The sequence below is a fragment of the Trichophyton verrucosum genome, assembly GCF_000151505.1.
Source record: "Trichophyton verrucosum HKI 0517 chromosome Unknown TV-F-b-10a05.M13f1, whole genome shotgun sequence".
Classification (NCBI taxonomy): domain Eukaryota; kingdom Fungi; phylum Ascomycota; class Eurotiomycetes; order Onygenales; family Arthrodermataceae; genus Trichophyton; species Trichophyton verrucosum.
The window spans coordinates 1-16,625 of NW_003315432.1; the positions used below are offsets into that span (position 1 = coordinate 1).

General features: G+C 50.3%; 6 protein-coding genes across 6 annotated transcripts; 4 read left to right on the top strand and 2 right to left on the bottom strand.

Moving 5' to 3' along the window:
• Window positions 1–1,483: 1,483 nt before the first annotated feature.
• Window positions 1,484–1,711, top strand: TRV_04001 (uncharacterized protein; the record flags this gene model as incomplete). Its single annotated transcript, XM_003021780.1, has 1 exon — window positions 1,484–1,711. The coding sequence occupies one exon, from the start codon at window positions 1,484–1,486 to the stop codon at window positions 1,709–1,711; it is 228 nt and encodes a 75-aa protein (XP_003021826.1).
• A 135-nt stretch (window positions 1,712–1,846) lies between these two features.
• Window positions 1,847–2,937, bottom strand: TRV_04002 (uncharacterized protein; the record flags this gene model as incomplete). The annotated part of the gene is made up of 4 exons (XM_003021781.1): window positions 1,847–2,356; window positions 2,442–2,564; window positions 2,633–2,788; window positions 2,869–2,937. 4 exons carry the CDS (start codon window positions 2,935–2,937, stop codon window positions 1,847–1,849), a joined length of 858 nt encoding a protein of 285 aa, XP_003021827.1.
• Window positions 2,938–3,147: 210 nt separating this feature from the next.
• Window positions 3,148–3,557, top strand: TRV_04003 (uncharacterized protein; the record flags this gene model as incomplete). The annotated part of the gene is made up of 2 exons (XM_003021782.1): window positions 3,148–3,234; window positions 3,288–3,557. The coding sequence occupies 2 exons, from the start codon at window positions 3,148–3,150 to the stop codon at window positions 3,555–3,557; spliced, it is 357 nt and encodes a 118-aa protein (XP_003021828.1).
• Window positions 3,558–4,437: 880 nt separating this feature from the next.
• TRV_04004 (uncharacterized protein) lies at window positions 4,438–8,176 on the bottom strand (the record flags this gene model as incomplete). The annotated part of the gene is made up of 8 exons (XM_003021783.1): window positions 4,438–4,832; window positions 4,889–5,347; window positions 5,392–5,692; window positions 5,744–6,255; window positions 6,314–7,408; window positions 7,579–7,692; window positions 7,812–7,869; window positions 8,015–8,176. The coding sequence occupies 8 exons, from the start codon at window positions 8,174–8,176 to the stop codon at window positions 4,438–4,440; spliced, it is 3,096 nt and encodes a 1,031-aa protein (XP_003021829.1).
• A 638-nt stretch (window positions 8,177–8,814) lies between these two features.
• Window positions 8,815–10,269, top strand: TRV_04005 (SET domain protein; the record flags this gene model as incomplete). Its single annotated transcript, XM_003021784.1, has 1 exon — window positions 8,815–10,269. One exon carries the CDS (start codon window positions 8,815–8,817, stop codon window positions 10,267–10,269), a length of 1,455 nt encoding a protein of 484 aa, XP_003021830.1.
• Window positions 10,270–11,372: 1,103 nt separating this feature from the next.
• Window positions 11,373–13,251, top strand: TRV_04006 (long-chain-fatty-acid-CoA ligase, putative; the record flags this gene model as incomplete). Its single annotated transcript, XM_003021785.1, has 4 exons — window positions 11,373–11,387; window positions 11,447–12,490; window positions 12,562–12,841; window positions 12,947–13,251. The coding sequence occupies 4 exons, from the start codon at window positions 11,373–11,375 to the stop codon at window positions 13,249–13,251; spliced, it is 1,644 nt and encodes a 547-aa protein (XP_003021831.1).
• Between the last annotated feature and the right edge of the window lie 3,374 nt (window positions 13,252–16,625).

Genomic DNA, 16,625 nt, shown 5'->3' on the forward strand with positions numbered 1-16,625 from the left:
TTGGGCGAATTCGAGCTGGTACCCGGGGATCCCACGGGCTTGTTTTCTTTTTGACTTAAGTCACTTTCACTAACTTGCCCTGCTTTTTTTTTCTTTGCCCTTACTTCTCTACGGGCGAGGGCAAGGACGAGGCTGGGCAGGCGAGAAAAAGGAAGAGTCGAGATGCGTGGACTGCCCAGGTTCGTCTCGTCTCATGCAGCCACCAGATCGGGGCGTAGGTTGATCCGCGCAGGGATCCAAGATGGGACTTGTGGACGGTGACCAGGCAGATGATATGGTTATTCTGAAGCAAAAGAGAGACGATTATACGAAACGGAGCTGAGAGAGTTGGGCTTCTGGTCAATGTCTCACGGGCCGGCCCGTCACCACCCCCCTGATACATACTTACATTATTTATATGAACGGTCAGGTTGCGCGGCCAGAGAGGACAAGAACCAGAGACACGATTACGATGAACCAGCAGGGGGGCAAAAAGAAACGAAAACGACGACCCAGCTGGGTTGATTGTTTGGGTCTGGGTCCCGCGGCTGCTGATAACTAGCTGGCTTGGTTACATATGCTGCGTGTCAGGGACGGGACAACTGTCAACCACACTACTGTCTATCATGACTAGTTATCGTGACCGGCTTCATCTGCTGAAGCTGGTGTTCTTCTTCTTCTTCCTCCTCCTCCTCTTTTGCTTGACTTGCCTCGCTTACAAGCTTTCTGGTTCCTGAGCCGTCATCGATTAGTTAGAGCCTAACACATGGCTGGTGGCTTGACCTGCTTCTTCAGACCTGTCAGCTCGTTCCTGGAGAGGCAAAGTCTGGAGTTCGAATGTGATGGATAGCTCAATATTCACAGCGTTTTGAAAGGCGGCTATGCTCTCGTGTCATCCAGGGAAAAAAAAGAAGAAGAAGAAGAAGAAACAGACTATTGACTGTTTTTAAGGGGTAAGAAAAAGTGAATCTACTATTCGATAGATAGGATCGAGATGATGGACGGGTTCGTCTGACAGCTTCTTCTGTTGGTTACTCGGTTGTTTTCTCTCCATTAGCCGGCTTCTCCGCCTCCGTCTATAGGAGGTCCCTGATATATCCCAAGAGAATGGAATCAAGGAAGCAGGGGTGAGGCGGGCGAGCGTACATATAAGGCATCCATGCATATACCGACATCCACAGCTCTGTGCAAAGCGGAGGAAGGAGATAAAATTAACTGGATCTCAGATCTCTCTTTTATTTATTGAAAAGCTGCCTTACCTACTCTAAAATATCACGATAGTAACAGGTAGAATTGAAAGGCCGAAAAAAAAGGGGGTAAAAAAGTCATAGACATAGAACGGGTTGATGGCCGGGTCGAAGGATTGTAAAACGTACATATCAAGCACTTTCGAAGGTAGAAAAGAAGAAGACAAAAAAAAGGGGCGTTGAAAAAAAAAGGGTTTCTTGAATCCTTTTATGTGTTCTCATGAGAAGCGAAGAGAAGTAGACAAGGTAAGGCAAGGATGGTGGCAAGATTGTACAAAGGAAGTAGAAGGAGAGAAAAGAAGAGAGACATGGCATTACAAGAGGAAGAAGAGAAAACAACAGTCAAGAACCGCCCCCTGAATTGCGCCGTAGAGGTGAAAAAGAAGAAAGAGACGAAGACGAGAAGAACAAGGCAGGCCAAAAGGGTATCAGATCCATCAGTGTACATACCATATTTCACCAAGATGGAGCTAGAGGGAGGGTAAACAGGCGTAGACACAACCGCCTCTCCCTCCCTATCATGACGACAAACGAGCAAACAAACTAAACCAAGCAATACAATTTTTTTTAGTGGGATGAGCGAGGATGATGGTTGATTTGAGACGAGGTGTGTTTTTTGGTTAGAGAAGGATGAGGTAGTTCGACGGTGCAATTCCCGTCTCACCCGTCGACTTCTTCGCCTGCCACCATCGCCCGCTGACGTCCGAAACCTCGAGAATCTCATGTTTTGTGAAACTGATCTCGTTCGCGTCATCTGGGTTGGCTTCATACGAATATATCGCCTTGGCACGGTAGGGGTACTCCGTCGGCTGTCCTACCTCGCCTGTCTCACCGCCGACAGTGCTAGCGTTGGTCTGCGAGCCGAGAACGGGCTGGAGACCCGTTGTGCTGGCGGCGGCAGGGTTGAATCCAGTCATGGGCGAGGAGGTTTCGAACCCGCTGAGAGGTGCGGACGAGTACATGTGTGGGTGGGCGGAGGAGACAGTTGTTTCGGGACGGGGCGTGTAGCTGTGAGAGATGGGCTTGCTGTTGCGGTAGCTGTGTGGCTGTTCCTTGTGAGGCGCAAACGAGTCAATGTACGCCCTAGGCCCTGACTGGGAGGTTGAGCCGAAGTAGAAGATCCAGACAATCTGTCAGATAATACATGTTAGTGGCGGGGGTTGTCCGTAGATATAACTGTACAAATTTCTTTTTAATGGCAGCGGCAGTACATACGTCTGTCATGGCGAGGAGGATGAGACCGGCGCCGGCAGACTGTCTGGCGCCCTGCTTGCTGGTGACCAGGCTATCAAGGGTAAATGTAGTGCAGACGAGGCCGGCAGCAGCGTATCCAACAACCTATCCCCCCGTCAGTCAGTATTTCATCGTCACAACGCCGGCACATCAGAGAGCAAGGTATAACCCACCGCCGTGCCGTAGATGTGGCTGGTATTCGAGCCCATCACGACCGCAACGCCGACCAGGACGCAGAGCTGGTATGCAATCGACCACCAGAAGAAGTTTGGAACCACCTCCTTCGTATGGGCGATGCTGCACGAGACAACGCCGATGATCCACGCCAGCTACAAAAGAGGTCAGCCATCATTCAATGGTAGGAGAGACAGGCCCAAGCAAAAGCAAAAGGTGACAAGGTGGTCCGTACCATGCCTATCGATACGGTTGCCAGCGCAAAGGGGTCGCCGACCAGGTTGCTCATCTGGAAGCGCGCCATCGTAGCAGCAGTTGGCCTTGATCTAGATACAGATAATTCGAGACGGTGACAGGGACGGCACGCGAGACCATCCACGGCTTCGCATGCAGCGTACTCTCTTTATCTATCAACGTCGGCGTTCGACTGTATCTGCACTATTTGTTTGACACCCGGCGAGGCTTGCTTGGGGTTTCTTGCTTGCTGCGGCAGTCTGTAGAGTGTTGGACGTGTATGACGGCAGCACTTCGACTTCTCGACTGCGTCTTCACTACGGAACGAGTGAAGGAGGTATCCTGTATCGGCGTATCTACCGTCCTGGTGAGTTGGAGCGATCTTCCCGGCGCTGCAAGGAGGGTGAAAGTAGTCGTCAGCGCCTGGCTGGGGGATTTACGGCGGAGGCAGAGGTTGGAAAAAAGGGGTTCAAGACGGGCGACGGCGAGGAGGGCGGGAGGTTGCCAGAACGAACGAAAGAAAAAAAGGACGAGAAAGCGAGAGTGAAGACGCCGCAGGAGAAGAAGAAGAGGAGGAGGAAGAGAGAGAAGATGAAGTCGAGAATGACGGGTCAAGACGAAGAGATGGAGATGAAGATAAAAAAAGCGACTTTCAGGAGGAGGAAAAAGCAACGAAAAGGCGTTTTTTAGTCTTACTTAAGCCGCTCTTTTATTTTATGGCTTGAACTTTTTATATTAATAGCAATTATAGGTAGAGGGAACAAGAGACGCAGGACGCTGTGATGAGAAGATAGAATGCAGATGTAGAAGACGGAGAGAAGACTGGCGGAAGGTCGCTGGCTGTCCTACGCCACTGGCAGGGCCGTCTCCTGCTTCTGTGGCCGTTCTGTCTGTCTGTCTGGCCCGCCGGTCTTTGTTTCGCGCGCGCCAAGTTGGCCTGCAAGAGGCTCGCTGGCTTGCTGGCCTGTGGAGTTGGGGCAGTTTCAGGCCAGTGTGCTTGACGATCGATGCCGCCGGGCGGGTTTGAAGGAGAGGCGTTGCTGTCAATGTAAGTGCTGGTTGTTGTTGCTGCTTGTTGCTGTTTGTGAAGTCCCTTTAGATACTCTCCCTGCCAATGGACCGTAAGGTGACTCTGGCTTCTGAGGGCCGTACGTAACCCCCTGAAGACGGGGGTGTTTGTGTATATGTATCAGGCAAGGGAGGACAGTTAAGAAACTCCGAACGGCTTGATGGGGATCCATGTTTGAAGTCTGGACGAGTGGCCATCGCGGGCTCCACGAGTTCTGTCGTGCGTCCTCCTGTTTCACCTGGTTGAAGCACGCCAGCCAACTGGTTCCCAAGCGTCGATGGGGAGCCTCAGTAGTTAGTTAGTTAGCATCAACGGCGAAGAGTCCACCGCCTCTCGACGCTATGTCTTTACCCATTCTTCAAACATTTAACCCTCTCTTGGTCCTTAATCCGCTGGTCTGGCCTGGCCTGGCCCGGAGGTATGCCGCTTATTCACCGTTTATCCGTGGACAGTAACAGTTAACCTAGTAGAGCCTCGGGGAGGGAAGGTTGAACGCTGAGGCTAGTCCCTCTCCCTCGCCTTCTCCTCCCTCCTCACCCCTCTCTCAACCATCTTCATCCTCTCCTCCCATTCCCCCCATACCTCTCCGCCGCCTACAACGCCAACTTCAACCCACCGCTTCATTAACAGTGTACTTTGCACCCTCAACTCGGCAATTTCCTCCGCCTGGCGTCTCTGCGTCTCCAGCGCTCGGTCTATTCGGGGCTGCAGCTCGACAAGGGCCGTAGAAGCGCTGGCAGGGGGGATGGGAAGGTCCTGTAGAGAGCTGAGCCGGGATGCTGTTTCGGGGAACGCAGTGGCATATGAAAGCACGATGGAGGCTAGAGTTGCCGGTGTCATTGTGGCAGGCGGTGTGTGTGTTGACGCAGACTGGAAAAGGTCGGGATACCGTGAGTCTAGCTACTGTTAGAGACGTATAAACAAAGTGTATTGTAGGCAATGGCATGCATACAAAGCTTGAGCACATCTTGGACGGCCGGGACTCGCGCGGAGAGCCGTCTGAGGCCATGCTCGAGCTCGGCGAGCCGCGCAGAGACCGTTTCTCGCACTGAAGCTGGCGGTTCAGAGGCCTGCTCTGGCTCGCCCGCCCAGTTCGTCTGGCCGGTCAGCAGGAACTCAATGCGTCGAAGGCGAGTCTCGAGCAGCTCGATCGTGTCTGCCGCAGTGTTCGTAGTGTATTCTGTCTCCATCCTAGCTATTCGCCGAAGCTCTCGTGCGTTGTTGTTGTCGCAGTTGTTGTAGTTGTTGTAGTTTGCAAGTTGTCGATGTTGTTTGACGTCAGTTTTTGCTTGCCAGGAACCGAACCTTAACCCGATTAGGAAGAACTCAACACTGATACTGCTAGGCACGAAAAGAAGAGATGATGGATTGAAAAATACAGGCGAAGAGAATATGGAGGATATTATTGTAACTACGCTGTTGAGGCTGCGCTTGTCTCTACGTCAACCTGCATACTATCCTCGTCGTGCTCGTTCTCCTCCGTGATCTGGTCCATCAAGCTCCCCTGGCCACCAGCACCAGCTCGCTGTCGAGGCAGCCCCGGCGGAGGCATGATGCTCGCACTGTGCTGTCCTGCTCGTTCTTGCATCTCTTGTCCCTTGACGTCTGTCTTCTCACCGGTCTCCTCCTCACCATCGTTAGTCATATCCTCCATCAGAAGGTCCTCCTGTTTGGCCGTGTTCGTCTTTCCTTCATATTCGGCAGTAAACTCTGCAAGCTCCTGCTCGAACAATTCATTGTCCTTGTCGATGAAGTTCTATGTCCAGAGTTAGCACGGATTCCGACATATTAGCGAATATATACACACCTTTAATGGTTCAGGAAGCTCCCCAGCCTCGGAGCTCATGGCCTCTTCGTTGGCATAAACCAGGACAACACTCGAAGATTCCTCCTTTGCCGCATGGAGCACTTCAATCTCTCGCACGGGGCACGCCGTGTACCCGACGATATCCACGTTATCTGCTACCGTAGCCCTGGACACTGGCTTGCTACTGGTCGGCCCGGACGTGGACGGTTCAATCTGATTAGACGGTTTCAGGCTCGCGGATCCGGTGCTGCCGACTTTCGCATCATCGACTGAGAAGCTGAACCTCCACCACTGCCATTGCTCGGTTGCTGGTACGTCGGGGACATCGTCCGTCATCAGGTCTAATTCCGGTTTCCGCGGTCTCAGCACATAAAATATGTGTGGCTCCGTGCATACTCCGCGAAGGGTATACTTATGCCTTGGTGATTCCTCTGCAGATGAAGCCTGGCCAGTAAAGCAGTTTGATAACTGCCGGAGGCTCTCAATAGCTTGCGTCTTTCTTTCTTCCAGCTCTGGGGGATTCTTGTATTAGTATGCTATGCACTATCAAATGACCAGTACTAGACTCACCTTGTATTTTATGGGTAATCTGCTCCGTTAATGTCTTCAACTTTTCAATTAAATCGACCACATCCTCTTGCGTGGTAGACGGAGCTCCATCGACCTGGTATGGCCCAGTCAGAGCCACCCGAGATCCAGCAAGCACTTTCTGGACTAACGTGTCAACAGAGATGCTTCCCCTCTTAGAGAGATATCGATCAACCATCGCCCCCAACTTCTCCAGCTCAACGTCAACAACAACACGACGTTTCCTAAGCTCCACTGCAAACTCCTTGCAATGCTTCATGTACCGGTCAGGATACCAAACAGAAGGAACCTTCAAATCAATCCTGTTGCCGTCGTGATTGGTTATCCGCATAGTAAAAACAGGTGCAACCTCTTCTAGCCAGATATCGTCCAACTCCTTACCAGGCATATCACACCATATATGTCCATCTAGGAGGTCATATAGTGTCCTTCCAGAGGTCCTATCAATCGAAAGGTCTAGCAATGAGAATGGTTCATTGGCACATTCGTCCTCCGAAAGCGCCTGTTTGACACCTCTAGAGTAAAATGTTTTCTGGGGCAATTCCCCTTCCGCGGGGGGCGAGATTTCCTCCCAAAGTTTTAAAAACGTAGCTATTCTGTCCTCACCTCTCCAACACTTTAAAGAAGGAAGGCCAGATAGGACATCTGCGCTTCCAAAGGCTCGCTGAGAACGGTCCAGAAAAGCCATTAGCCGTTGGGTCTCATGCACTGCGTCCTCACACGGTGCTTCTGCTTGATCAAGAGTAGCCAAAGCCGGCTGTCCATTCCACCATTGGCTGTCATTGCCATAATCTGGAGCCACCCTATCTCTCCAAAGGAGCTCTTCCCTGGCTATGGGTATAGAGTGCAGAATAGTCAAAAAGGCAGAGAAATGGTCTGCCTCCGGTCCCGGTCGAAGAAATCGAGGCGTGTCGTCTATCCGCCGTCTAAGCTCTGGGTCCGGATCAATAGATATCTCCCTGGAAACAGTACTGGGTAGCGTCAAGGCCCACAGCTCAGTATCATAGTATTCCTTATTCGCAGGACCAAACTGCGCACCCTCTGCCGCAGTGACCCCTGATTCCTGTTCTCCAGACGCTATGTTGTGCCCAAGTGACGCGGTTATCGCATGCTGCATCTCGTGCTCCTCGCGTTCCGCCAACGTAAGGCCATCAGTGTTCATATCGTCCGCTAATTTCCCAACACCGGTCTCCCTGTAAGCGCAAGCTACGTAACTACTAAAACGGGGACAGTTGCAAGAAGCTCACAGTAATTCGGGTTTCCTAAGGTGTTCGGCGTCTGGGTCGTAGACTCTACATTCTTCTTCTCACGGATACCGACTCGTGACGGCGGACGGGACGGGGCTGACAAGCCGCCAACATCTATACGGTCGATATCAAACGATCCTCGAACAAGTCAGAACAAATGGACACTAGCCGGGGGGTTGAATAAGTGTCCATTGAAGCATTGATCACTAATCGAGGAAGCGGTGTATGCTTACTCTGGGGAGTTGGGCTGTGGAAATCATGGGCGAGGGGGGTGGGTAGAATTTCCTCGACCTATCCATGCATTCATTGTTAGTCCTCTTGTCTGTCTGTTGGGGAATAAGCAGTCCTGCTCACCGGCGGTAGAGGGTCGTTTGGGTTTTCAAAGTAAGCATTGATAGCTCTATGAGAGTCGCCATTATTGTGCTATAATTCGTACAATGAAGCTGTTAGCAGGCTGCATGTTCAAGCTAAGGGAGGAGAGGACCAAGTAGATGAGGGGATCCGAAGGTACCTGGAGAAAGGCAATCGCCCGTTCCCTGGAGGCGTTGGTGAACGAGACGAAGGCCTCAATCGCCTCGTCTGTTATCTCCGGCACCATCTCTGCCTTGCACGCTGTCTTGCTTGCTCTTTGGAAGTGGTGAAGCCGCGAAGCCAAAGCTGAAGTTGCAGCAAGCAGGTTGATGAACTTATAGATCGACAAGAAAAGTCACGGGGGCGGCCGCATTCGTCATCTTCTCGCCTCCGCCGCTTTCAAGCTGCAAACCTTCAACTCTCACGACGTGAATGACGTCGAGAGGTGAGATACCTTACTATCATCGCGATGGTATTGACAGGTAGCATGGACGGCCTACTGAAAGGACATTGCTGTACTCGCTAAGATGGCTTTAGCGGCTTTTTCTCTTTGCTCTCTAGTTATCGCTTGCCAATGCTGCTCTAGATCTTCCTGTCCAGGATCTCTGTACAGGTCTACAGATTACTATGCTGCCACCCTAGCAGCAAGGGCTACCTGAAGAAGATGCCAGAATCCGATCAAACTTCATGGAAGATACCCATTTTCTTTGTTTGTTATCTCCGGATGGATGCAGGGCGTGTGTTTGACGGAACTTCCCTGGGGTTTCCCCTCTAAGGCAGCAGAATTTTCAGCTATTTATACTAAACATCGTCAAACTTACAACATTGCCTCCATTACTGGCGCGTCTACTTGAGTCACTTCAGTGCTGATAGGCTCGAAACAAGATGGCTGAGCCACCAGCCAAAGATGGCCTGGAGACTCCAAACATTCTCAAAAAACTCAAAGCAGAGAGAAACCAGCATAGTTACAGAGATCTGCTCTCGAAATGGGAAATACCTATCAACGAATCCGAAGCGGATATAGCAAAATATTTTGTATCCAAAATCTTTGAAGGCATGGCGAAGAACGTGTCACTGCAACATGCAGGGAAAGCTCGGGGTTCTTCTTTTGAACAAAACTACCTGAATTCACAGAGGTGTGTCCAGGTCCAAGCGTTGGTCGACATGTTGCTACCAATTTCCAGTGGCTCCATGGAAAATGACCCATCCATATCTACACCCTTGAAGGACAGATACGAGTCACATCCAATACCCTGGTGCTATTGTTCCGACCCCTGGGATCATGGAACCCTGTTGATGAGAAATAGATGGTACAATCTCTACGAGGGGATTCCAGACTTGGAGTATATGTTGATGTTGGTGCAAGCGGACCATTTCAGAGAAATGCTATGGTATCTCGAACCAAGGCGTTGGGATTACATGGTGGCCTCCCTTCACCAATATCGTACTAGTATCAAGGTCTTCGCTGAAGTTATCCATCTAGATTTTAGATGGCCATTTATTGCAAGGGCTAGGCAGCTTCCCATGGAGCTGGCCTATGGCTACTTTAAAGGAAAACGACTGAGTGACTACCATCCCCATACAATAGTAGTCAATGACTCCAAAGAAGAAATCTATGGTGTCGCTGCAGGGTTTAGGCATACTGAGTTTTACAAAATACTTCATTCTTTGGCCTCAGTAGATAGAGCTCTATCCAACGAAGCGAATAAAAATCCTCCACCGTTTTGCAAGATCAACTACAACATCACGGATGAACGGGCATGCATTTCTTGCCTGAAACGGAAACACTTGTGTCTATGTGAATACTCAGGAGGAAAAGATGAACTTTTCTTCCGTTCATCATTCTTACAACTGATGGACTGCAACGACGGACGTGGGACTGGCGTACGGTCCCTCATCAGAGTCAGCGAGGGTGTGAACCTGGGAACTTTGAGAGGGAAATTACGAGATCCGGACCCCATCGGCTGTCCCTTAACCCTGATATCAGGGGAAATGAGAGGTGTCATCACAAAAGTCAACAAGCATGATTCTGGCAACTGGACTCGTTTCTTGAATCACTCCTGTGACCCCAATTCAAGTGTTATTTTCGGTATATACCAGGGAATTCCAACAGCAACAATCGTCACAACAAAGTGCATTCAGCCAATGCAGGAGGTAACGATAGACTATGGGAAAAAATACATTGACACGTTATTCTGGATCTGCCTGTGTAAGAGCTCAACATGCAGATATTCAAACGATGATGATGAGGATGAGGAGGATGACCCGTCTCTTTTCTCATTGACGAAAGGAAGTCCTATCGAGTACCACTGCGAGAAGGAAAGGGTTTCATGTAACTAGTTTCCACATGCTTGCTATCTGGTTAATCTTAACAATGGTCAAGACTCCAGGGTTAGCCAGTTAACTAACTATTTAGCTTAGAATGTCAAGAAATAAACCACAGTACACAACCTATTATCTTCATCGCCTCCTATTATTTCTATCTGGCAAGCAACAGAGTATACAGAGTAGTCAACTCCCCCCTAAAGCATCCTCAACCACAGGCACTGGCTTCGGCTATCAGGAGTGGCGCCGAGCCCCCTTGCCCAGCTAACTAACCAACTAAATTCTGGGGCTCTTCAGGGTCCTCCCCGCAAGTATAAATGGCTATCTGACCGTCGCTCACTCCCTCGGCTCGTTTTCTCAGGCTCGAGAACATGAGACAGTGATCGCCAGCTGTGTTATTTTTCATTATTTATTCCTTATAGAGTCTTTTCCTTTTTGTTAGCGTTCGTCGTTCTCTTTTGCAGCTCGATCGTCCCTTGCATTTAACCACGGAGGCCGCATTTGAAGTACTTAGCAGACAGTCGACTATGCGGGGAACAACGACGCTGCCATGGCAGCTCTCCAGACGGATCGCAAGCCTACCGAGGACGACATGGAGCTGTCGCAGCTTATACGGAGTGGCTCAGAGTCGGAAGGCATCTGGTCAGAGCTATGCTCGAGGGCCGTCGGAGGTTTGTTAATTAGGAACCTTCCCAGTTTTCCCCTGGTTGATCGTTGAGCTGACGGATATTCCCCTTCTCGTGCGACGCAGCCGCCGTTATTTGAGCAGACCGTCGGCGATTACTTTGCGGATACTGTGAAGAAATATGGGGAGAGGACTGCGTTAGTTTTGGTGCTGCCTGTTCTATTTTGTCGTTTGGGGAGGACTGACGTTGTTCGGACCGGACAGGGTTATTTCGAGACACCAGGGCCAGAGAGTGACATATGAGGAATTGGATCAGAGAAGCAATTCGCTAGCTCGTGGACTGGCGTCTACCGGCATCAAAAAGGGCGACAGAGTAGCCGTGTCTTTGGGAAACGGACTAGAATATGCCATTGTGAGGATACGGTGAAGCAATCTGGGAGAGAGACTGCTGAGCTGACCATTGATTTCATAGGCGACATATGCTCTGTTCAAAATGGGAGCAGTCCTGGTAAGTACATCTTCATTTACCCATGCTCGGTGACAGACAGCTACTGATATCATACCCAGGTCCCTCTTAATCCATCGTTCAATTTCAACCAGGTGGCATCTGCCCTCAGCCATCTGGAGGCCTCTCACTTGATCATAAGTACCGAAGTCAACCTGCCTCGAAAAGACCCTCGGTCGAACATTCCCTTGCTACAGGAGCTTGTTCCCGATCTTCAGTCCGTCAAACTCCAGTCTACTGTCAGCTCCCTCAAACAGATCATCCTAGTCCAGAACGATGCCGGTCGAGTTGATACCTCCGCATTAAAATGTATCACACCGTATACATCGATATATTCCGAGCTCCCACAGGATATGAAGGCCCTGCCCGACCAGGGACTCTCTCCAACTGATGTTGTGAATATCCAATTCACCTCGGGGACAACATCGATGCCCAAGGCAGCATGCCTGAGCCACCTATCGATATTAAACAATGGGGTGCAAATTGGGGATAGAATGTTGCTCACGCCCAAGGATATCGTATGCTGTCCCCCGCCGCTCTTCCACTGCTTCGGATGTATCCTTGGATACATGGCAACAGCCACTCATGGATCAGCCATAGTTTTCCCAACCGAATCCTTCAACGCAGTAGCAACGTTGAAAGCTGTGCAGGAAGAGAAGTGCACGGCACTCTATGGCGTACCGACCATGTTCATAGAGGAGCTCGACCTCCTTGCAGACGGTGTCGTACCCTATGAGGGATTCCAGTACCTGCGCACTGGCATTGCAGCCGGCAGCAGCGTGCCATCTGAACTGATGAAGAAGCTACACAAGACGCTCAACCTGACTGAGCTGACAATATGCTACGGTATGACGGAGACGAGCCCCGTCTCGACGATGACTGCAACGGACGACCCGATTGAGAAGCGGCTGAACACCGTGGGCAAGTTACTTCCACATGTCGAAGCCAAAGTGGTCAATCCTCTAGATTACGATCAAATACTCCCTCTGGGCGAGAGGGGTGAGCTGGCTGTCAGCGGATATCATGTCATGAAGGAATATTGGGGGGCACCCGAGAAGACTGCCGCGGTGATGGTGCCAGACTCTGAAGGGAAGATATGGATGCATGTGAGTATAGCTTCTTTTTTGTTTGCTTCTTCCTATTCTTGTTTACGGTCGCTAATCTATTCGTCCACAAGACCGGTGACGAAGCTTCAATGTCCGCCGACGGATACATCACCATCACCGGGCGTATCAAGGACCTGATCATCCGTGGGGGCGAGAATATTCACCCTCTTGAGGTCGAAAACTGCCTTCTCGCTCACCCCAGCGTGTCCAACGTATCTGTGCTAGGGGTCCCCGACGAGCGCTACGGGGAAGCCGTTGCCGCGTTTGTGGTAACACACGCCGAAGGGGAGGGCAAGGTGACGTCTGCAGAGATCAAGAGCTGGGTTCGGGGTAAACTGAGCCATCATCTAGGTAAGTGAGTTGAGAGTCGAGAGCTGTCGCCCATCCCATCTGCACCACCATTCCCATCCCATCCCGGACAACTTCCTTGATCCCTTCACCGAGGCCGAAAGCCAGGGCAAAAAAGCAAGTCGTCCCAACTCGATGGGATGGTCGCCGTGTCTGCCCTACCCTGCGATCATCCCGCCAAGGCCACCCTGGCAAGGCTTGATTTTGCTTATTTGAGGTTATTCGATGGTGATGTCTGTTTGTTTTTCCTTCCTTTGGCTCTTCGCTTCAAGATTTCTGGCCTCGCGATAAGCTGGGTTGGGTATCTTGCTGCATTGCCAGCACATGGGCAGAGTCGTTGTTTCATAACACTCGCACAGCATATACCCAGCATGGAGCTGCGGATGGCTGATCCTATACCCGCGATTGACTGATTCCCCAAGATGGAAAATTGGTCATGACCAATTGTCGCTAGCGCGAGCAGGAGACTCCGCTTAACAGCGTCCAATTGTCTCGCTGTCATTAAATCTATCGCAAAATTACCATTCTCCCCATTATATACTTCCACGCATACGGAGTGTATATAAAGTATTCCACACCACCAGGTTGCGACGATGGCCGTGCAACCTATCCTCCAAGGTCTCCATGTGATCCATGTGGAGTCCACGAGAGTGGCAGTGGCTGGCAACTAGCGCAAGCTTCCCATGTCTGCAAGACTAGGACTGTTTCTGTCAAGCGTCCTGGTCTCGCTGCATGTCCGCTCGCCTGAATGCTTGTCACGGCACAGGGGGCCTGCTGCTGCACCTTTTGTGTCTCCTGCCCCCTCTTTCCCCCTTTTTTTGAGTTGCATTCGTTCGCCCTCGCTCGCCATCACCGTCCATTCGGCTGTCGACCCGGTGCTACGAATCCGTGCCATTAACGGAGCTGAAGCTCTCATCTCAACGCTCAAGCCCTCTTTTCCAATTATTTTACCTTTGTCCCATCGCTGGTTTATATATACACAGACTCAAATCCTTCGAAGCCCAGTTCCCCGGAGAATTTCCCCATGGATATTTCTCTTTTCTCCCTGAGCTTTCTTTCTTTTTTTTCTGCGTTGCCTTAGTTACCCCATTCCACGACTCGCCTTTCGCCTTTCTCCCCTCTCCCTCCCGTTTCTTGCATTTTATTCCGGGCTGATTTTTCGGTCACCGGCGCTAACGACGATCACTTCCTGCTTGACAGTGCCTAAATATATCTTCTACATCGATGCCTCGGACTTCCCAAAGACCGCTAGTGGCAAGATACAGAAATTCAAGCTTCGTGAACGTGCAATTGAGCTGATCAAGGACGGTCAGCACCAGTAAATGGTAGCGGCATCGGCAGCGGCACGGCAGCACAAACTGAGCGAACTTGAAACAAGCTCAAGCGGCAGAAAGTGAATTGGTTGCTTTTCCCGGGTATTTTGGATATCGAAACGTGGAATCGAGTGAACCTGTCACTGGGTATGGCCATGGCTTGTTTTTTCTGGGAGCAGCATGAGAGAATTAAACCACCACTATCCCGCATGCTCGCCCCCCCTATCTATCTGATTCATCTCCCGCTTTCGCATCCGCTGCCTTGACCTGACCTCCTGCCTCGTCACCCCCTCCATCGCCTCCCACCCCTGCGATATATATTGTTTATGTTTCTCCATATGTCGTCATCAAAATGGAGGCATCCTCATATAAGTACTTAAGTACGGGTGCACTATTGAGTATTTAAATGGGGCACCATAGGTACCCATAGAACTAAGTAGTTTTACCAGACAAGTGTAAAGTACAGGATAACTAGCGCGTATGTAAAAACTGGGAAAACCCCTCTCGTATCTTCTCCGGATTACCCTGAGGCGGAAGAGATAGGGATATGAAGTAGCCTCGTATCCTTTTTATGTTCACAATTTTGGATTAAGGATAGATTGGGTTAACTAGGTTGCTCCAGAGTTCTTTGAAGCGAGGTGCCTTCGAACCGAAACTGACGTCGCTACCCGTTCTCTCCGAGTTGCAGGTCAAGAGTAATAATCGTAAAATAAGATGAAACAGAAGCGAGGCCAGGAGAGACTCTTGCTGGATAGATATATTTGGAAGCGCCCTGGTAGTATCACGTGATGATGTATTTTCCATTGTGAGCCCGTCTTGTTGGTCAAACGTTGGACCTCAGCTACAACGTCCTTGACAGAGCCTCTCTGCTATGCAGCAGCCTGGATGCCTTGCGGCTCAAGTCGTGACCGTTGGAAGGGTTGAGCTGGATACCCTTTGATACTCTAGTGGGATGCAGCTAGTAACGGATATATCCGTGAAAGGGCCATGCTACCACATGACGGGGTCAGTCAACAAGGTCAATATCCAGTACTCTGTAGGTACTGGAAGCTTAGAAATGACGACGACGACATCAGCTCAGGAATGAGGAATATGGAAGATTACTCATGATACGAATTCCTCCGATCCATCTAGCAGGAGTCACCGGCAGTATTCCATAGGAGTCACAGCTCCTTATCTCATGGCAGATGACTCTTATGGACAAAAGTTGATATTGATACCGATGTTTGAAAACGATACCCGAAGAATCGAATCAAAGACAGCCTTCCGAGCATATGCAAGGGGCCACGAATAATGCTGCAAGGGACTTTCGCCTTGACGATTCAAGGCCTTTGTGACCATATGATCTCGAGTTAACACGGAGTCATTACTATATCCAGAACTAACAAGGCGAGGTACAAGTCATGGTTGCCCAGAAGGTATTTACCCGTGGCAAGGCCAGACGTGAGCTGGGTCCACGTACTTTGATATACGTGGATGCCATGGCCAGTTCCGTGAGAACCTTTCGACGTGCGTGAGACGCCCGACAGATATTATATTTTATTATATGTATGCTTACCTTATAAGCACAACGCAACGGTCACTCAGCAGGCATCCCTGGCGGACTGGGCTATATATAATTCGAGAGCAACCACCAGGATAAAAGCGGATACTCACTGACCCAACAAATTGATGAAAAAAACATACTTACAAGCTTACTTGCAGGGATATGGATGGAGGGATTACTTCCTTACTTTACAATACACGCATAACTCCCAAATTTACGATACTGTATGTAAGTCAGTACCTACGTATGTACCAAGCCCGGCAAGGGGAGTCACTCCGTTGACAACTTGCACTGCCGACATATACGAGAGGCAGGCAGACATCGAAGGTCGAGTTGAGAATTGAGCATCAAGAAGAGGGTGAATTAAGCCTTCTTGTCGTGGGACGAGGTGCATGAACATCTCCATCTTGGTGGTGGACGTTGAAAAGTGGAAGTATTTTAACGGCAGGCGAGCTTGACGCGGAATATTAAAAAGTATGAAATGTGTCTTTCATGGATGGCCAGAAGCAGAAAAAGAGTTGTTCGGCGCACGGTCAGGGTACATCGCTACTTACATCGCTACATCGACATTTTTGACATCAAATTTATCGCCATCGCGGTGGTGAACTTGGACGGTAGTTGGAAGTTGCAAGTTATGCGCCACTCGCTTCCATCTCGATCAGCTGTGCGCAAAAAGCCACTGACCCACGAACGCGGCGATGGATTCACAGAAATACCTGGGGAAAATACACCGTCATAACTCGGGGTAGCGCAAGCCATCCAACAACAAACAACAGCCCGGAGGAAGGACGTTGTTGGTCTTGCCGCTTCCATCTGCCATCTGCCAGCGCGCGGCTGAAATCAAGCTAGCGTGTTTGCTTGATGGTATATACGGGGATGGCAAGAGTGATGTTCAGCATGCTCTATCTACTTAGTATGTGATGGGCCG